Source organism: Lissotriton helveticus, chromosome 12 (genome assembly GCF_964261635.1).
Source record: "Lissotriton helveticus chromosome 12, aLisHel1.1, whole genome shotgun sequence".
Lineage (NCBI taxonomy): Eukaryota > Metazoa > Chordata > Amphibia > Caudata > Salamandridae > Lissotriton > Lissotriton helveticus.
This window is the reverse complement of record NC_136073.1, coordinates 462,872,676-462,893,555: the sequence shown is the minus strand read 5'-3', so window position 1 is coordinate 462,893,555 and position 20,880 is coordinate 462,872,676. Positions and strand designations below refer to the sequence as shown.

At 42.0% G+C, this 20,880-nt stretch overlaps 1 protein-coding gene across 1 annotated transcript in view; it reads right to left on the bottom strand.

Annotated features, from left to right (window-relative positions):
- The window catches only part of OGFOD1 (2-oxoglutarate and iron dependent oxygenase domain containing 1), a 214,463-nt gene extending 199,218 nt beyond the window's left edge, over positions 1-15,245 (bottom strand). The window contains exons 1-3 of the mRNA XM_078671565.1: positions 14,904-15,245; positions 6,086-6,231; positions 336-382 (exon numbers count right to left, since the gene is read on the bottom strand). Coding sequence (XP_078527691.1) covers positions 336-382; positions 6,086-6,231; positions 14,904-15,078 — 368 coding nt within the window. The 5' untranslated portion in view covers positions 15,079-15,245. The remainder of the gene's footprint in view (positions 1-335; positions 383-6,085; positions 6,232-14,903) is intronic.
- Positions 15,246-20,880: the final 5,635 nt, after the last annotated feature.

Here is a 20,880-nt window from a genome sequence, read left to right as displayed (position 1 = left end):
TTTCTAGTAGATGTTTAGGAGCAGTGCTATTTACCAGAATAAAATCATTTCCAATAAATACATCCTAAGGTTTTCCATCCTAAACACTAAATCCGTTACCCAAGCAGGTCATGCACACCACACTCAAGTACACCACTTTGTTATTTCTAAACATCTATGGCATTCATATAAATACACATTGTCTTAATAACTGCAAACAATTCAAACAGTGCACTAAAATAATAGAAAAGAAGATGATCAACTGGTCTATGGCTCCCTCATTAATTATAGACAGTTTTCCATCTCACTTGAGCACCTGGGCTGATACAAAGAAAATGATTGTAACAATGTTTTACCTTAAGGCAGAGATATGTGGTTCTTTTCGTTTCTTCAGATCACTAGACTTCAGAAATAAAACAAAAAAAATGTGAGCGAGAAAATGATTATGACCGCACCTCATGAAAAGCATTCACATTTTTGCTGCGTTAGAAACAAATGTCCATTTATTTAAAAACTAATGTTCTATTAAGTTGCCTAAATACCTTCTGTGTGCCCCCAACTAAAGCAGAGGCAATGATTTTATGTTCCTTGCAAACAATCTAGCAATCAATGCAAGAGACTTATTGATCTTCAAAGTAAAATGGTTAATCTACTGAATAAAATGAAGGGAGTTACATCTGAAATCACAGTAAACTGATTCACCACTGTGTGCGTCCTTACCAGTATGTACTGCACAGGTAACCTGGGTTTTGGTGAGGATAAGTCTGTGGGTCAGGTTCTTTGCAGCTGCCATTACCAAAAATGATATAATGATGGCCTCGGTTTTTAAATGTAAGCCTCTTAAGTGATGGTATGGAGTATTACCCTTTAATGTGATTTATGTAGCAACCCTACATGAATTTGTACAGTCTACGCTTGGGACATGTTGTCTGCAGGTGAAATAGAAAAGTCTTTACATTTATTTTGTCCATTAAACAAATGGGCTCAAGCCTCTGAAGCACAAACCCTTTGGCAGTAGCACAACATGGTCATGACAAAGAAGAGCGTCTTCTGCTACGGCAAGATATATATGCATAAGGCGTTCATTCATTAAAGCAGAGTTTTTACTATGAGCAACACTTAGGAAATGCAGTGAGTTGCAAGCTCGGCTTCCATTACCGATAGTGGCTCCAATATACAAAGTACACAAATATCAAAATTGGCTACAATTATTGTGAAATATGTTTGCTTCCAAAATAAAAAGTTACAGATATATACTTGCAATGTGAAAAAATGGCCAAAGATTACAGACAATTTAGCCAAACTATCATGGAATTTTCATGAACAACTTGGGTATAATTTCTCAAAGACATCATTAAATTAGACACGTTTAATACCAATATTCAAAACACATTGATAAAGGAGTACATATGGGGCAATATTTACAAAAATAAATTAGGGATCATTTTTGAGAAAATCATTAGCGCACTCACAGGTCTGTGACCTTGCAATGGGGAAGAATTTCAACTTTCAGCAATTCACAAGAATTTAAATGAGCAGACCAGGAAATTTACAGCAGTTGCAGATTTCCAGGAGTACTCCAAGCAAACGTGTCCATTCCATTTCTGCACAAGCACATATTCAACAGTATATTTGCTCATGCAAAACTACTAAGCAAGTTCAAATTAATATCTTGAAACTTTTTTATTTTTCTGCGTGGGAAAACATCTTCACCAGTGGAGTAATCCCTATACCTACACACCACCTTTTTGAGAGAAGTTCCTTCTCACCCAAAAAAAGGTTTTACTACTGCACATTTCGGAAGTAGATGCCCAACCATTTCTATGGTGGGATGGGGCTGGAGGAGAGTTGGGGAAACATGCAAGTCTGTGGGTTTGCGCAAACTCACATAACATTCCATCCCTGAAACTACAACTTCTCACCTGCTTCCATCCCGACTAGATTTGCACTCACAAACATCGTCGAATAAACTCCTTTTTGAGTGCACAACAAACTTTTATGCATGTAAGTCAAACTTACGTATTATCAGGTTTGAAAATCAGGCTATAGCATTTGGACCAGCAACACCTAGCAGAGTTCACCTAGTTGTAAAACGTAAATGTCCAGTCACTGATAATTGTGGTTGGGAAATGCTCACAACTGTGACAAGGAAGGGGAACCGAGGCATAGTGAGATGCTGTTATTTGCCTAAGAATTACACAATGTGGTAAAGTAAAATCAAACAGCGAGAGGTCCAGTTGAGCGTCAATTATGGTTCTTTTTATAATTTGCTTTGTTTTTCGTTTACAACAAATACAATAGGTGAGGAAATTAGGTGTATTAAATGGTGTGGTTGAGTGACCCGACTGAGTAATACACTTACCAACTCCTTTAGCTCAAGTACGTTTTGTCTGACAAACCTTCAGCTCAACCCTGGGTAGCTGTGGGCCAGCCATAGGAGTGACTTACACGTTTCATTGGGACATTTGACTTCTCCATGGCTTAAAATGGCAAAATCAGGCCAGCAGTTTGGAACTGTTCTTGCAGTCTGCAACGGCAGACTGGAAGACTCGTTTTACCTTGATCACACCCAGGGTGCACAACTAGTGCTGCAATCCCTGGAATGATTCTGTAACTTAGAGGCCCTGGGCACTCTGTGTACGGTATACCAGGGACTTACAGATGAATTAGCTTATGCCAAATGTGTCTTTCAATGACAGGTTAGCAGGCTGTCCAACATATTTGCTTTACTTTAATTCTCTATATGTTCTCTTTCAATGCCCAAACTGTCGTTAGATTTCACCTGCCATGTAGATCCCCTCTGTGGATCTTCAATACATTGTACTACATTAGCAGGCACCAAGTAGCTTCGTAGATTGCAAGAGATAAGATAAGGCTAATACCAAGGCCCATTTTCCAGCTGGCTATGCTGGGAGGTGTTGTCTAACCCAGGACTAATCTCGGTCTAATCAAGGGTTGTTAGTTCTTAAGAATCCCTTGTTGATCCTCAATTGTTAGTTAACCTAGGCACTGGACAGACAGTATAATCCGCAATCTGCTGCACAATTTGCAGATTTTGACCCCAAAAAATATTTCTAGATCAAATGGCTTAAAAGTTACTAAAATGGGACAAAACGTTGTTCCGTTAATGAACAGCCTTTTCGCAAAGATTAACTAATGAACTTTCAGTTGCTAAAGGTTTTTAGGCATTAAACTTATGAGGTTCAACTTAGCCTGGACAGCATTAAGCAGTATTTAAATGACAAAGTAATAAAATGATATGATCACAGGCTGTGCTGCATTATTTCTTTTTCTTGGTGCATACTTTTGTCAACCCGGTCACCTAATTTGGCTCTCCAAGGGTGCATAATTTCAGTGGTCCTGGGTATATTAAGAAAGGTGGCATAATAAGAGCCGTACTAGAATCCAAACTCTAAAATTTCAGCCCAGGCATAAACAGAGAATCTCGGATATAATGTATGTCAACATTTACACAGCAAGGCTCTAAATGGTACAATTGTGTTAATTAGTTGCTTTTTAAACATTTCGTTCATTGAGGAAGTTAAGAGAAAAAAAGAAAATCAATCACTAGCGGGGTGTGCATTATTTGATAAATATTGTCAGGAACTTAGAATATATACATAAAAAAGGTGCCAGTGTACGGTAATTGGTTATGGGATGGATTGCACTCACTGCAAATCAAGGACAAGATTTCCAGCAGACTATCATCATTAGAATAGTCATCACATATTTGGTGATTTTGTTTTGTATACATTTTATTTTCAGTCTTTTAAGGACATTTTTCACTAAAGATTACAGTGTTTATTTTCCTTGATGCTGCATATTATCACAAATGCTCTCTCATCAGAAATTTCAAACATAAGCTTTTTCTCGTCACCCATATCTGCAAATATATGGATGCAGCTGCAGCATGAACTTTAAAGAATGAATCAGAAGTTGGACATCAGCTAGTCTTACCATATTGGGAACATTTAGAGTACTGTACCAGCATGAACATTTCAGAGGCCATAATAAATACATCTTCACAACAAACTCTGTTGGTATGAAAAATTACACAGGTCCAGCGGTAGACCAAGTAATATAGATTATCATAAAGGGCTAGAATTCTGTAAATGTATACTAATGTGTTTTTTCTGCACCTTTATTTTTACAACTTAGTAATAAAATGTGTGATGCGTTCACTGAGAGAGAACTGCTGATTCCAATCATTTACAATTAATGTAAAAGTCATGTAGAAACCAGTTCATTATTCACACAGTGAAGCAGGGTATCACTACAGGAAGAAATAATATATTTTCCATTAACAAATGTAGCAATAAAAAAATGAAATGAAAATAAAGAATGTTCAGTTTTAGCATGTGGAGCGTATCAGTCTGTACACTATTGGTCCCTGTCCTTGCCCTACCTGTAACGCCCCTAAATTCAGTATTTAGGGGCTCCCTGAACCTTCCTTCCTCAGATCCTGATAAGAAAAGAATAAAGAAGATCAAGAGGAAGAAGACCCGCCGTGCAGCTGCTAACAACAGGACGACAACAACTGACTTGGCCCCAGCCCTACCGGCCTGTTGATCCTGGAACCTGCTCCTGCCTAATCCCGGCGACTCCTGCGGACAGCAACCTTGGGACACTCAGAGGACCTGCCTGCCTTGACCCTCTTAAAGCCTGGGACTCCCATCAGCAGAGACTCTGCTGCAACAACACCCCTGGTGCCAGCCAGGAAGCTCCGGACCAACCCACTCTGCACCCACCGTGCCCGAGTGATCCAGGACCAAGAGGATGTTCCCCCGGCGACTGGGACCTGAAGTCCAGTGCCCACAGACCCTCCTCGACAACCCCGATGACACCTGCAGCCTCAGGACAGAGGACCCCTCCGACCGCGACCAGCAGGGGGTAAAATTTCCCGACCTCAAAAGACACCTCTGCACCCGGCGCCCCACGGCCCCCAGTGCCCAACTCCTGGGTGCCTACCTATCCTCCAAGACCCCAACTTACCCCTCGAAGTGTTGGTCGCTCCAGAAGATCCATCGTCCCCGAGCCTGCAGCCTTTGTTCCCTTTTCAAGTTCCTCATTAAATAACATTGAGCGCCCGACGGCACAAAAGCACTTTGCACCCAGCCGCCCGAGGGCCCCTGGCAGTGCAACCTGTACCCTATCCTACTTCCCCATTTGCCTTGAGCAAGCGACCAGGAGCCCAGCTCCCACAGTGGCATGGCCTGCTAGCCAGCAGTCTCCAACCGGAGGCCCCCTTTCCCTCATTGGATAACATTGGGCCTAACTACCTCTGCACCCGGCCGCCCCTGTGCCTCTGTGGGTAAACCAACTGTACTTACCTGACCTGGTTTGACTCGAAAAATCTTCTTAGTGTGAAGTTTTGGAAACTAAAAATATTCATATAAAATCACCTGAATTCCGAAGTACTCACCTGTGATTAGGGGAGAAGCCAGTACTGTACATTGTAGCCCAGCACTGATACGCAAAAGTAATCCTTACCGGGTTTACTAGTAATCTGTATTTTCTCCATAGGAATCCATTGTCTGCTTTTCTATGAAATTTCTTCGAAGTGTCTACTTTTGAAAACTTGAAATATTCTGTAAAAATCATACAAAATACTGAAACGCAATTACTCACCTGTTTTAAGTTGGACCCAGGAGCCCAGTACTGGATAACAAAAGTAACGAGATCATACTTTACCTGCAACCTGAATTTTCTCCCATTGGATAACATTGCCAGTTTTTCATTGAAAAGTTTCTAAGTGTGAACTTTTAAAACAGCTTTATATTCCTGAAAAATCACTACCATAACTAAAACGATTTTACTAAATTGGTTTCAGCTTAGACCCCAGGACTGAACCTAGGATCCAGTCCTGGAACTACCAAAGTAATCTACAAAGCAATCAACTGTACATATATGATGAAAACCCATTGAGCTCGATGCTATAGTGTGTTTAGAATTGGGTTGCCTACTGCAACCCCTGTATCTATTGTGTTCACAAAGTTTATTGCCTCTTTGCAAAGTAATTACATAAATGATCATGCTGTTTGGGAAAGACCAGAAGTTTTTATCCTCAAGGTCACGTAATAGGTGTTCTTATTCCAAGCTCACTCACCTGTTTAAACTTGTACAAATCATTTGACTTCTCATGAAAATCAAGGTTCAACAGCTCCTTCCGCAGGCCTTCCAAGAAACTCTCACTCTGGATGAAGTTTGGAATTGTACAATGGCGGAAAGGATGTGTGTCAATTACGAAGCATTCTAAAATTGAAACACAAATTAATAAAAATACATACCACACTCAGATTCTATTTACAATTGCAATCTGTCGAATTCTACATAGGTCTCAATTACTGTCTGGATTTTTTCACAGTCAAACAAGTCCAGAGAAAAGGGACACTTCGTCTCGCAGGTCCCTAAACCCATTGTCACCTGTATCCTTCATTATAGAGACATGGATTTAGAAATGCAGGTGAAAGTCTTAATTTACAATTTAAGCTGTCTAAGAGGTTTACATTTCCAGACTTTATCCTTGGAACCCAAATTGCTGGGAAATGATTTGCTAAACTTTTTTAAGTATTACAAACAGAGATCCATACAATACTTCAGAATGTTGCTTTCCAATTTCTGAGTCATTTAAGAGAAAAAAGCCCATGGTTTTGCAGTATCCGGCGATGTTAAGATGTTTTTGACAAAGCATGAACTGATTGGTGAGACCTCCACAAGACGCTTAATTGGGATGTAATCCTAATTTGTTTAAATTCATGATTAAGGCACATGAAATGGCTTCTGTTGTACTGAATATGATGTGAACAACACAGAGCTATTACTGTTAAGAATCCAAGTTGTATTGCACTATGTAAGTATTGATATGGTACTTTCCTACCCCTTTCAAGATAACAAAGCATCATGATATATGCCAGGGCGCAGTAAAATTATGATTATTTGCCTTCCCTTCACAGTTTTGGAACTGTATGCAGCTGAAGGTTCACCGTACTGCACAATCCAACCAGCATGTGGGCACTTTTATGTCGCAGTTATTTCATATGGTGAATTCTTTTGGGAGCAGTGGGATGCAGTCACAACAGTGTTAAGGTGTTTGTTGTGGGTTAGGTCATATGTTGATGATCTAAGGGGGTTGTTTGGTTTTTCTCCTGCACAAAACAAGTGTTTGGTTGGGGCAAATCTGGGTACAGAACTTTACTTTTTATACATTTAGTGAAATATTAGATCTTGACGGTATCCCTTGAAAATGGCACTAGTAGACTGACATAATGTAACATTAGTGAGGTGAAAGATTAACCTAAGGCTTGGATGGCTCAAGTAAAACTGATGAACACAAGGTTAATCTGAACGATTACAGAGATGCTTTTTATCATGGCTGGTTGTGAAGCATCTATAAGTACAAGGGGCTTCCTCTCACTCCCACTGTGTGGTACCATGTTTTATAAGTCACTTACGATCAGAGCAAATGTGCAAATTACTGACCCCTATGGATGCAATAATGTTCTGTCAGATTGAAAAGTGTATAGGAAGATTATTGTCATACATACATTTGGACCTAATGTGGGTCACCCTTCAGCTGCAAGAAAATTTACTGACCAGTGTCCTCAAGTTGATTGGTGTTAAATGTGACTTTAACTGGATGTTCACCTTGAATAATAGGAGTAGTAATACAATACAATAGTTTATTAGTCAATTAAAACCATAAACAAGATCATGCAGTATATAGTGTTTAAAAATACATACAAAGAAGGATTAAAAAAAGAGATTTGTCATACAACTATTACGACCACTGAGCATTGTGCCACGAGCCCTTCACTCTCTTTAATTTTCCTTCCTAGGTTTTTAAGTAGAGGTGCCAAATACAGAGATAAATTAGATAAAAGTGGCTAAGTAGGAAAAGAACTTGCAAGAACAGACTCAAAAGCATCTATCAGATATAAATATTTCCATACATAAAACTGATATGTATTTGAGGCAATTAACAGACACTTGCCAGGACTGCAATTAAAATAGCAATTTAAACAAGTCCTGCAATACATAGGATGCAGGTTTGGATGGATTTGGGAATTCTAAGTTGGTCAAAATTTGTGTGGGAATAGATTTAGAAGTAGTCGAAAATTTGACAGTCTATACCTTCCTTTTAACTTTTTTAATGAAACTTGGTAGATCAACCTCTATACTTAGACTGTTAGCTGCAGCTAGGACAGAAGAGTAACTGCATGATTATTACAAGCAGGATGATGTGTGGAAATGCGGTCATCGAATGACAGGGGAGAGACAATGAGGCACGAGTCCTAGATTTGAATATTTATGCTGGCTTGATTACTTCAGTCAGTCAGCTCTGTTTCCAACAAGAGGTCATTCAGAGTCCACAGGATAAATGAGGCCTAAAAAAGCACCATAGATCAAGGCCACACTTTTCTCGAGGCATAACTGACAATACACATGACAACCTCTATTCTCAAAACAGTGTAATGTATGGAAGTGGTGTACTAGAAAAGAGTAGTAAGTATAACTAACCGAGGCGACAATAACAATTTAAAGGACAAAAACAAATTGGGAGTGTGAGAGAGAGTGGCCCAGCGCCGGTTAAAATGGGCACTTCCAAGAGCAGCTCCAGCAACCAACTGTTAACTCCCCTTTCATCCACACAAACATCCGGCCTTAAATAGCAGAGACATGTTAGGTTAAACTATAGTTGTAAAGCGCATGTGCACCATACAGTTTATCTGTGCTGGGGTACAGTAAAAGTTGCATGGTCAAACAGGAATGCTTATGCATAGGTTATGTCAGCTGGTGAGCTTGCCTAAACGTGCAGCTTAGTTAAGAGCAAGAGGAACTTTTGGGGGCAAAAAGTTCCAAATTATAGGGGCTTGTGCAGAAAACTAACACCACCCATCCTTTTCTCATTAAATTTAAGGATGGTCAATAGACTGGAGGAGGCTGAGCGACGTTTCTGAGCAGGAGTGTATTTATCAATTCCTGTTGTTAAAATGGAGGTCCCTCGTCAAGTAAAGCATTAAAGGTGATTCAGCTGACTTTAAAGATAATCCTTTGCCCCGGAGGGAGCCAATGAAGATCTCCCAGTAAAGGGATAATGGGGCAATTCCTAGTTTGTTTGAAAATTAGTCTGGCCATCTGGTTCTGAGCAATCTGCGTAATTGACTTACAGGAAGGTGAATGTATAAAGAATTGGCATAGTCAAGCCAGGAGGTTATTAGTGCCATAACCCCCAGGATTAGGACAACACAAATTAAAAACCTATCTCTTATTTTCCTGAGAGTCAGGAAGCAAGCCAAAATCACAGGTCCAATCTGAGGGGTTTTAGGGAAAGTTCACTGTCTATAATGATGCCCAAACTCCATGCTGAAGCTTTAGGGGTGGAGGGGTTGCCCCATCTCGTAAGGCCAGGCGGAGGGGATTCAAAGGTCCGTTTTGTTATTTAGGATGGCAATCTAACTTTTTCTGGATTAAGTTTTGAAAGGTTACTGCTCATCCTATCCCAAATGAACTCTATAATGGATTGAAAGTAGTCTTGAGACGCAAGGGAACCATCTAGTCTAAAAAGCAACCGAGTGCCATCAACATAATTATAAATTTTACAATTCAAGTCACCTAGTGCCGAATGAGAGGTCTAATGAAAAAGGTTGAATGAATGAGGCAAGCTCTGAGGGACCCCACAATCCAATTGGGCTGATGTGGCACCGAAGGGTCCTAGCCTAACTGATAGAGTATGGTTCTCCAAAAAAGGATTTAATCCAACCAAGAGCTGAGCAGCGAAGGCCAGCAGCCTCCACACAGGCCACCAGGAAGTTGTGTTTAATTGTGTCGAAGGGTGCCGAAAGGTCCAACAAGACCAGAGCAAAGGTCAGACCTTCATCACAATTCCTGCGCATGTCATCCACTACTAACAGTATTACGGACTCAGTGGAATGGGAGGCGAAAACCCACTTGACACCTATTTAGGAATTGCATTCTTCAAAATGTTTACAAAGAGTCTGGTACAGCAAACAAATGATGGACGGAATGCTGACAATGCAAGCATTCTCCCCCAGTCAAAAGATCTGGGTTAAGCCCATTGTTCTTTTACCCACTACGCCACCCCAGTTTGGACCCAGCCATATGCAAATCAGCCTTGACCCTGTGCCCCATGGGAACAGTCCAGACCGAACTGCCAGGCCAGGGCCTCCCTGGATCGGAAACAAGCATCCTGGGACCGATTTCAGGGTATCTCATCCTCCTTCAGCCAGGCTAACTTGAATCCAGTGGCACACTGAGCAAGGGACCCACTTCTGGGCATACCAATCCCACTTAGGGCGAAAAGTGTTACAGCAAACAAATGATGGACGGAATGCTGACAATGCAAACATTCTCCCCCAATCAAAAGATCAGGGTTAAATCCATAGTTTACAAAGAGTCTGTGCCACATGAATTTCTAACAGTCGAGTCGGAAAAGCGAACATGGAAATAGATTGATAATTTTTCAAGAGTGAAGAGTCCTCACCTAATTTTTTCTGTAAAGAAATTACTACTGCTACTTTGAAGGTGACATAAGGTGTTGAAGACTAGAACGGAAAGGCTAATGAAGAGAAGTATCCTTGGCCAATAACAGGAATTCCGTTTGGTTGGGCTAAGCTTCAGGTAGAGTCTGGGCATCTAATTATAGATGATGTCCAAGCAGTGTTTGAGGTGTTGGATGTCTGGAGCCGAGGTGGCTTTCAAGTGGAGTGAATCGTCAACATATTAGTGAATCTTGATGGGGTTAGCTGTGAATGTAGCACTAAGCATCTCCATGTAGAGGTTGAACATAACAGGAGACAGTATGGAGATGCCTATGTCAATAAACTAGTGTTGGTAGGAAATATACATAGCACAGACGTAAACAAGCTTAGCAACTTTATATAGCGTAATGAGAAAACTAAACAATGACAACACACAAAAAATATCACAGTCTGTTAAGCACAGCCTACAACCTTGCTGGATTATCACGGAGAACAAAACACATCACAAATTAAAGGATAATGAAAAGTTAGATGACCGCAGGATGGAAATACATACAGGCAGGGTCTCTAATTAATGCAAAGTAAATCTTATATAAGAGGAAACTCTGTGTTAGGTTAGAAGCAACAAAAAGAGAAGGAATACTTTAATGATGGAGCACATGAAATCGCAGACTTGCTACAACTCAGCAATGAATAAAAACTGCATATCCCTATAAGTGAAAACTGCGAGATTGCAGAAAAATATGACACCTGGCAGCGTATACATATGCCACCAAAATACGAAAATACATAGCACTGCCGGACCAAAAGACCTTACACAACATAGAAACTATACAAGGCAGGGAAATGGTTCCATTTCTTTCAGTATAAAGTGTGAAAAATGTATTTACGTAGCGTGGACATTACCCAAAAGTATTAGAGCGCTTTAAGAAACAATTAATTATTATTATTATTTTTTTTAAAGGCTTTATTGATATAATAAAGAAACAGTTAATTATTAACATAAGGCATATAGACGGCTTTCAAACTGGAAGCCAAAAGATTCTTAATGAGCAAATTCCTACCATAAGGTGTTGTGGTGTGTAGTATCTTGTGCATTTCCCTTTAAATGTCTCGTTCTTGCATTCAGGCATTTCTTGTGTATCCCTTTGAATACAAGTGTTCTATGTTCTACAGAGCACTGTTAGAGTGTTTGGATGTACTTGGCTCATCTTATCATCTGGCATCGAAGTACATGGATGTGCCTTTCTTTTGAGAATAAATCTACAACTTAAATATTCTTCTGCTTGAGTTATTGATCCATTCTGAGAATACTACAAACTGGCGACGATCGGGATAACAAAAAAAAAAAAAAAAAAGAAAGAACCAACTTTTGGAACTTATAATGGATTCATGATACCTACTTTCTTCTTCGTGAGAACTTATTACTTCATAAACTTCACTGGCTGGCTACTTTTCCTGCATAATTATCTTCTCCTAACAGTGAGTAGATTGAAGAGTTTATTATTTCTGCTCCGTTCTTCAAAGAAATTACACAGTCGTTTACCTTTGAAACATCTTTGACTGTTGCTCTCGCTCGAGCCTTCACAGACTCTTCAGTGCACAGTGCGCTTTCAGATCTCTGATGAAAACAATCCTTTATTCTAAAACTTGTTCAAAAAATATTAATCTGGAAAATAACAAGTGATGAAAGGCTTTTAATTTACTTTATGCTGTCGAGCGTGAAGGGAGACTCGTGCTGAGAGTGCCGAGGGAACCTGTCAGCAGGTGATTTATGCTTTACTCATCCTACAATGTTTAAACTGTTTTAAACGAAATACGAACGACCGTGTGTATTTGCTCAACATTGAACTGCGTTGTATAACTGTACTTGCATTTTTTGAAAGCGTCTGCTCCTACATTCTGAAGTCTCTCGAGGACTGTCTTCCATCTCCATTTTTCAAACCTCGACCTCTGACGCATGACGCTCTTATGACTGTGTCGTCATCACGCTTCCTGGAATTCTGTTACTTAGCAACTGGTAGCTACAGAGCGTGAGGATTGCGCAGGGATTACTTCAATTGCAAAGGTCACATCATGCACGCATTTTAAAGCGAAGGGTTTATTTACATTTATAAACATCGGAAAGAATCAGAGCTTCGTTTTTATTCTCACGCAGTTAAGGTAAAAGCTACAAATTAATTCAAGAGCACATCTTTATACTCCTTTCTTCGTGCTTCATCGTTTTCTACAATTTAAAGCCACTGTGTAAGTACTTTCTTCGTGTTTTCACACATTATTTCTACAATTCATCTGTTTCTACAATTTAAAGACAGAGTGTAAGTATTTTCTCACTCTGCTTTCTGCAATTTTGAAACCTCAGTGTAAAGTTAATTTTTTTTAACGTTTTTCTTAGTGACTTTGCATTATTTTGCATCACGAACTGAGTTACAAGTTTGCTTTTACCGTTGGGGCACATCAGTACTTCGTTCTTCTTGAATTTAAACGTACTTGTCCAGCACTATCTACAATTTCTACCAGCACAATAAGTTTATACAATTTTTTATTGTTTTAGCCTTATCGAAAAACATGAGTAACACCAATTCTGCTTCCACAAGTAATTCTTCGAACAGTTCAACATCTTCCTCATGCATCAATATAAATATAAGCACACCTAAAGAGTTTTTAACTTCTCCAGGTGAACCAAATATAAAGTGGTCTGAGTGGAAAGAATATTTTCTCAATTATATAGCCACTCTAGAGGACAATGTTGGAACTTTGTCTCCTCAACGTAAATTGAGAATGCTACTACACAGTCTTAGTCCAGAAGGATTAAGAGTCTATAATCAGATGCAGAAACCGGAAAGAGCTAATGATTTTGACGTTTTTAAAGCTGCAATTTTGGATTTAACTGAGCATTACTCACCTGTAGTATGTATTGGTGTTACCAGACGTGCATTTTTGAAAAGGAAACAGTTGGAGAATGAGTCAGTAGAGGAATATGTTTCCCAATTGAAATTACTTGCCGTGAATTGCAAATTTGGAGTATTACACGACGAACTCATTCGTGATCAAGTTGTTGTGTGTTCCAGAAATAAGAGTATTCAAGATAGACTATGGATTGAGGGAGAGTCTAGTCTGAAGGATGTAATAACTTTATTGAAAAAAGCTGAATTATCGGATAGAAGCTCCAAAGCTTTAGCTGATCAATCTGGAACTACTTCTACAGTTAACAATATTTCAGCAAAATCTAATAAAGAGTTGTTGGACAAGAAGTGTGATAAAAAATTTCAATCTGATAAGAACTCTCAGAAGAAGTTTTTCAACTCAAAATCAGTTACTAGGAAAATGTATAATAATAATGAGTCTTTTTCCTTTGCTTGTTATCGTTGTGGTGATAAAAATCACAATGCTAGTTTTGAAAAATGTCCCGCTAGGTATACTAAATGTTCTAATTGTGGGGTTGTGGGGCATTATGCTAAGGTTTGCAATAGAAATACTTCACAACCATCTAGAGTTTTTCATATTAAAGATACTGAGTCTTCTGATTATGATTCTGACAGCGATTCTCCTTCACCTTCTACATCTGGAAAGTCCCAATGCAATATGGTAGTTTGTACTGACAAGTGTGTTAAAAGTTACTGTTAAATACCCTGCATAGTCATTGATAGCGAAATGTGTTTTAGTTCTATTTATCAATTTTTTTTAGAAAAAGGAGGATAGTAGGTATTTTGTTATTTTAGAAAAAGGGAGGATATGTAGTATCTTGTGCATTTCCCTTTAAATGTCTCGTTCTTGCATTCAGGCATTTCTTGTGTATCCCTTTGAATACAAGTGTTCTATGTTCTACAGAGCACTGTTAGAGTGTTTGGATGTACTTGGCTCATCTTATCATCTGGCATCGAAGTACATGGATGTGCCTTTCTTTTGAGAATAAATCTACAACTTAAATATTCTTCTGCTTGAGTTATTGATCCATTCTGAGAATACTACATGGTGGTACTCATAAGGTGGCTATCTCTTGGTTCCTAGCTCCATAGCACAACTAACAGTCACAGACCATATCATCTGCTTAATATTGTACCTTTTATGTGTACCATTGCTTACTGTTTATACTTTTTTTTCTTCTTTCTTTCCACAATTGCTGTGTATATTTCCTTTTGTCCTCTCCACCAACTTATTGTAAAGCGCTCTGATATCCTTCGGGAACTTGTTCGCGCTATATAAAACTTTATAAATAAATAAATATAAAAGATGATGATAATAGTGGGTGTTGGGACATTTACAATAGGTAGTGAACATTAAAGCAAGCCATAAATTACAGCTGTCACGATATGAAGAAGAAATAGCTTAAAGAACCAAGCTGTGACAGTTCTTACATATATCAGCATATCAATCAAGCATTACTGTACTGTTCAGCATTGCGCATAAGATAAGGGACTGTACCAGTTCTGAGGCTACAGCCCCCGGCCCAGGCTGTCGTTGCCTCCTCTCTGACAGCCACCTCCTGCAGTAAGTGGTTAAGCTCAGTCCCGCACACCGTCTCCAGCCCTCCCTGCAGGCGCCCTCTCTTCGCCGGGGCCCGGGAGCCGCCAGGGCGCACCCGCCGCTTCTCGTTCATCCTGTCAAGGCTTCCCTTGCTGTGGTCACAACCGACACTCAAGAGTAATATACCACACTTTCCTTTTATTCTCAACTCATCTGCCCAGGTCTCCACTACCTCCACATGCTGTAGCTTACTTTCACTTTCCTTCCTGTGCACAACGTGTTGACTCTGTAACACCGCCTCTTTCCTCTCCCATTGGCTACACAGCGCGAGCTCCTCCCCCCCTCGTCATCACTGATGCCCTTGTCTGATTTGTTGAGTATTTTAAGGCCGCCCACTTCCTCTATCGCTCATTGGCTGGTCGTGTCCCTCCCCTTTGAAATTTCTGCCCTTTCATTGACTCGCAGTGAAGTCTCCTCCCTGACAGGTGGGTTTAGATAAAATAGATGCTGCCTGTATTCCTGCTTCAGAAACAGGTATCCTGGTCTAGCTTTTGCTCACACGGCAGCACTTCTGTCAATGCTAAATTGCCACTGAGAAGGCGCCAGACAAGGTAACGATGGAATTGGAGCGTGGCTGTGTCAAACTCTAGCTCACTATTGAAACTCACACTTACCCGCCTTCCATGTGGGGTTTTGGACTCCATGGGATTAAGCTTCCTGGTGTTTGATGAGCCATCCCACACTATCGTGACTGATCCGACCTATTTTTGTTGTTGTTTATGTTGTGCCTCTTTTTTGTGTTTTTCGAAGACTGTTAAAATTATCTTATGTTAACGTTACTCATTGTTTGAGCAGTGCTGGACATGCATTCAAGAGTTTTGACTTGGCCACCACTCCTCTGCCAGGCACCCGCCCCGAATGAGATGGAGAACAACTGCCACTGCTGCCACTATCTATAGTATTTTTCCAAGGGGGCTAAAGTTTAGGGGTCTGTTGTGTCCAGTGATGCCCTGGTTACTTACTGGTAATCTCCATTAGCCTTTGTCCATTTCGTACTCATCATAGTCATTACTACATGCATGTCAACATTGGGAAAGCATAAAGAGGGATATTTAAACAAAAATATTGGGGGGGGGGGTTATTTTCCCCATGCGCTTACATTGAATATGAGCAGATGGGAGAAAGCTAAATTATAGCCATTTTGGCTGTAAATATCATGAGTTTCCTGCCTGAATCGGGTGTATTGGCATGTATGTTACTAATGAGGTGGCTTTCACCCTGCGACACGAAACAGAGCTGGAAGATCTCAGAATGCTAGAAGCCACACCTACACAACCTGGGTACCATAAAGGGAGCTGGCACTCCTTGTTCCTCCTGTGTTATCCAAGCTTCATCAAAGAAATGGATTAAGGGTGAATTGGTGGGATGTAGTGACAAGGACGAGATGGACTAAGAGTAATGAAGATTACTAGTAACTGGGCATTACCCCCCTGTCCCTCATCTTCGTCCCAGTCATTACTAATGAGGCATACCAAATTAAGAGTCCTTTGCATCAGTCATTATATAATTCTAAATATATAACAGAAACGCTCAAATATGCAACACCCTAATTTTAATGCATATGAAGAAAACTAAAGTGCAAACTCCACACATAATGCAAAATTTAAGACCCCTGTACCCAGATTCGTAAGTCTGAAATAGAATTTAGACGATAATGTTTCACAAAAGTATGGTCTGACGACTAAGTAGCCGCCCTTCAAATCTCATGGATAGACCCTCCCTGGAATTATGCCCAGGAAGCAGCCATTCCTTTCGTGGACCTTCCCTGAAACAGAAAGTTTCCCAAACTGCCCTGTCCTGCTAGCAGAATGGTCAAATTAATCCAGATACTTCGCGCCAAAGGTGCTGCTTTCTTCCCCCTTCCAAATCTGCTAAACGTTTCAACAAGTGATAAGTCTTTCTTTAGTGCTGCGACTTGTCGATATAAATCCAAAGAACTCTTTTAACATCCAAGGTACTCAACAATACTTCATCATTGGAGGGTGAAGGAAGGAAAGAATGAAGAAGGAATTAACTCTTGAGATCGGTGAAAGACAGAATTAACTTTTGGAATACAGGTGGGGGCAGGTTTCAGAATTACCCAGTCCTCCATAAACCTGATAAATAGAGGATGACCTCTCAAGGCCTCTAATTTAAGCTGGAGTAATAGCACCCAAGATAAATACTATTAAAAGATTGGAATTTAAGGTCAATAACTGCTAATGGTTCAAATGGATGATCCTGTAAAGCCCTTGGCACCATAGGAAGGTCCCACACAGGAGATAGAGAAATTGGAATTTGTGTAAACACTGCAAAACTCTTAAGTAGTCTAGAAATTATTGATCTGTCTCTGCCCTAGGCTTAGGAAATTCCCCAAAAGCTTTAATTGTGAACCATTGAGGCCTCACAGTAGAAGAAAATAGACTGAGATGAAACCCATCCAAGAGAAAGTGTAAAACTGTTAAACATTCACAATATGAAGCACAGAATTTACTCGAAGAGCACCGTGTGTCAAACGATTTCCAGGGTTTAGAACAGGATGTCAGACTGGAAGGTCTCCTTAATTTCTGAATAACCTCACAGAGAAGAAAAAAATGATGCCTTTTTCTAAGAGATTGGACTTCTCAACCTCCAAACTGAGGCTGTGAGTTTGAGAGGGAGGATCAGAGCAGAGAGCTTCAGAGGATATGGAAATTGTGGCACAAACTGTTGCTGGGGACCCGATGTGACAAAGAGGTGGCTCTAGAAGGGAATTTTTCTGATGAAGGCAGTCAAGTTTGAACAAGATGCCTCATGGGGAGCAGGCAGCAAGCAGATGGGAGCTGGTCACCATAAATTAAACCAGATACCTAATTTTCATCACAGAGGCTGGTAGGGTTGAAAACAGTGCTCACTTTAGTGTTTGAGAGCAGTGTGCGCTGATGCTCTTGGTGACCAGCTAATGCGAACTTTGCAGCAGAAATCAGTTATGGGTGTCGTGAAGAGACACTGGAAGCCGCCTAAGTGGCAATTCACATAGGGCACCCTAGGAAAGTCATGGCCAGAGACTGTGATAGATGGTGTGTTGTTGAACAGTACTGTGTGTTACCTGCCACTGGCCACACAAGAACAGATACCATGCTGCCTAGCTAGTGCTGCCACTGTGATTCAACTTGACATGCGCTCTGCCACTTTGTCTGTGGCATGTCGTTGGGAGACTTGAGGCCAGGTTTGATAACTACTTGTCTGCCATGAAGAGACTGATCTGAAGACAAAACAGCCTTGGTTACTGCACTTGGTAGGGTAGGAAGTGCACAAAATGTTTATGCTGCCGAACACTGGGCCATATAATGACTGCAATGCAGCATTGGCTGCTCTAAGTGGGCACTTTAGCACACAATCAAACCTGGACTAAAAGAGGCTAATTTCTCCACAGCCTAAGCATAGCCCCAATTAACCCATCAACACTTTTTATGCCCACTTGATGGGTCATGCCAGGTTTGCGTGAACTAGATACCCCCAACTAGGACATTAGAGCTCAAATAATTCAAGGCTGCCATTCATCACAACTAAGATGTGAAATCCTATGCCAAGAATAGATTACTCGGGAGGAGGAGCTTAGCGCGCACCCAAGATGGTCGCGTGAGCTCAGGGCTCCCAGACCTTCGCCACCTCCACCGACTATCCTGTACCCTATCCTGACTTAGAGGACGGGTTATTACTGGCACGGCCCTGCTGATCGTTTATCCGTTTTCGGACTTCGATTTGGACCTCGGGAGCCGAAGATATGGACTCTTGAACTTTTCCGGCCTGCTCCATGGTACTGCCCCGGGCCCGGTTTCTCTGCCCGCCGGACAGTAATTGAACAACAACGGATCATGCGAGCCTCCCTTGCCCGGTCGTCTACTTTCAGTTTCGTTTCTCGCACTTAGACCTATTTGACTTTGTCTCGATCGCCCTGGCTTGCTGCTTTCAACCTAACCACGACTCAACGACTGGCGACTCGGTCTCCTGCTACTCATCACCTGGTGCTAGGTCCCCATCTTATTTTCCAAATTGCAGCGGGCGTATCGAGTTTAGCCATTTTTACTAGGTCTCAGACTACCCTTCGGGGCGCACGAACTAAGATGGCCGCCAAGCCTGAGGGAGAGAAACGCAAGACCAGACCGGCAATGCGAGGAGTCTCCGTGCAATCAAATGTCATGGACAGGTACACCCTCGCCAAGGGCTCTCCGGGCGGGTCGACCAAATCCCCGGCCAATGTTGGAGAAGAATCCCCGATGGATGAAGATCTGTCGTTGAGGGACGTCATGGGCGCCATTGCCGGGATGAAGGCCGCACTGGGTCAACAGTATGATGCTCTGGCCCACAAGTTGGATACGGTCGCTATCGATGTTACCCTGATTAGGGCTGACCTTGCGAAAACCAATGAAAAGGTCAAATCCCTCGATCTAAAGACATCTAGTCTTGTTACTGACGTCTCCGATTTACAGGCAGAGGTCGGTAACCTGCGAGCCGCCCGTGACTATCTCACTCGACGCCTGGACGATTTTGAGGGCCGTGCACGACGGAACAACGTCTGTCTGGTCGGTGTCCCGGAAACATCGGAAGCATCCTCGGTGGACCTGCTGGTGGAAGATCTGGTCCTGAATCATCTAGCACCCAAGGGCCTTAGCAAGTTTTTTGCTGTAGAGCGTGCACACAGGATCCCGGGTGGCCCGCCTAAGCAGGGGGCCACTCCGCGACCCATCATTGCTCGGATCTTTAGCTTTCGGGACAGGGATGCGATCCTGCAAGCGTCACGCCTATCTGGTCCAACGGCTTATGAGAACACTACAGTCAGCTTCTACCCGGACTTCACCCAGCAGGTTCAGAAACAACGACTTGGATTCCAGGGGGTGAAAAAGAGACTAAGGAAAAGAGACATGAAATATGCTATGCTTTTCCCGGCCCGGCTACGTGTGGTGTACAATGAACAAACGTTTTTCTTTGATCATCCAGGGGCGGCGAATGACTGGCTGGACACGCTGCCTCCGGGGCCAGATCATTCTGAACACTCTGGACTCTCCGGTGGAGCGGAGGGAGGCCCGGTGGAGCAGGAATAGGGGGCGGAATCGGCTCCCGGTCCATCGTATTGACTTTCGGCTGTGGTTTGGTGCTATACCACTATTGCTTGCTAACATGCTATCTTATTGGGGTGTGGGCGGGGGGGTGGGTGAGTCTTCCTCCTCTGGGGTTCTTTTCGTAGAATAGTTGTATGATAGGGCGACAGGCACACTGCAAGTTGGGGTGGCTTTTGAGTCTTACGCAGGGGTGCGGGGTGGGGGGTGTGTTGTACGGGGTCTTTTGGGGGGTTGGGGGGTTGCAGTTCATGTTTCATTGTTTTCTTCAAGGCATAGTATTGATGATCTCCTGCTGTATAGTGTCGCATCTGGTGTGGGGTGGGGATGGGGTTGATCTTTGGGATGGGGGTAGGGGACTTAATTTACTGTGTTGGAACGTTAATGGGTTGGGGGATAGGATCAAGCGGGGCGTGGTGTTGCAGCTGTTGCGACGTTTGTCCCCTGATGTGGTTCTGCTTCAGGAGACGCACTTGCTTGGCAATACGTGCCATGCCATGAATAAGCGTGGCTATCGTCTCTTGGCGCACTCGGGTTTCACTTCTGGCTCCAGGGGGGTGGGCATTCTGGTTCGGAGCTCCCTCCCTCTTGCTGTTGACGAAATCATCCTTGATGATAGGGGACGGTACGCCGCCATTGTGGGGCGCTGGGAGGGGAGGGTTATTACCCTGCTCTCCGTATATGTACCGCCGGGTCTCCAGACTACTACTTATGCGGATCTGGGAAGAGTGATCTTGGGGGTCCCCGAGGGTCTGCTTGTAGTGGGCGGGGATTTCAACTCTGTAGTGTCGGGGATG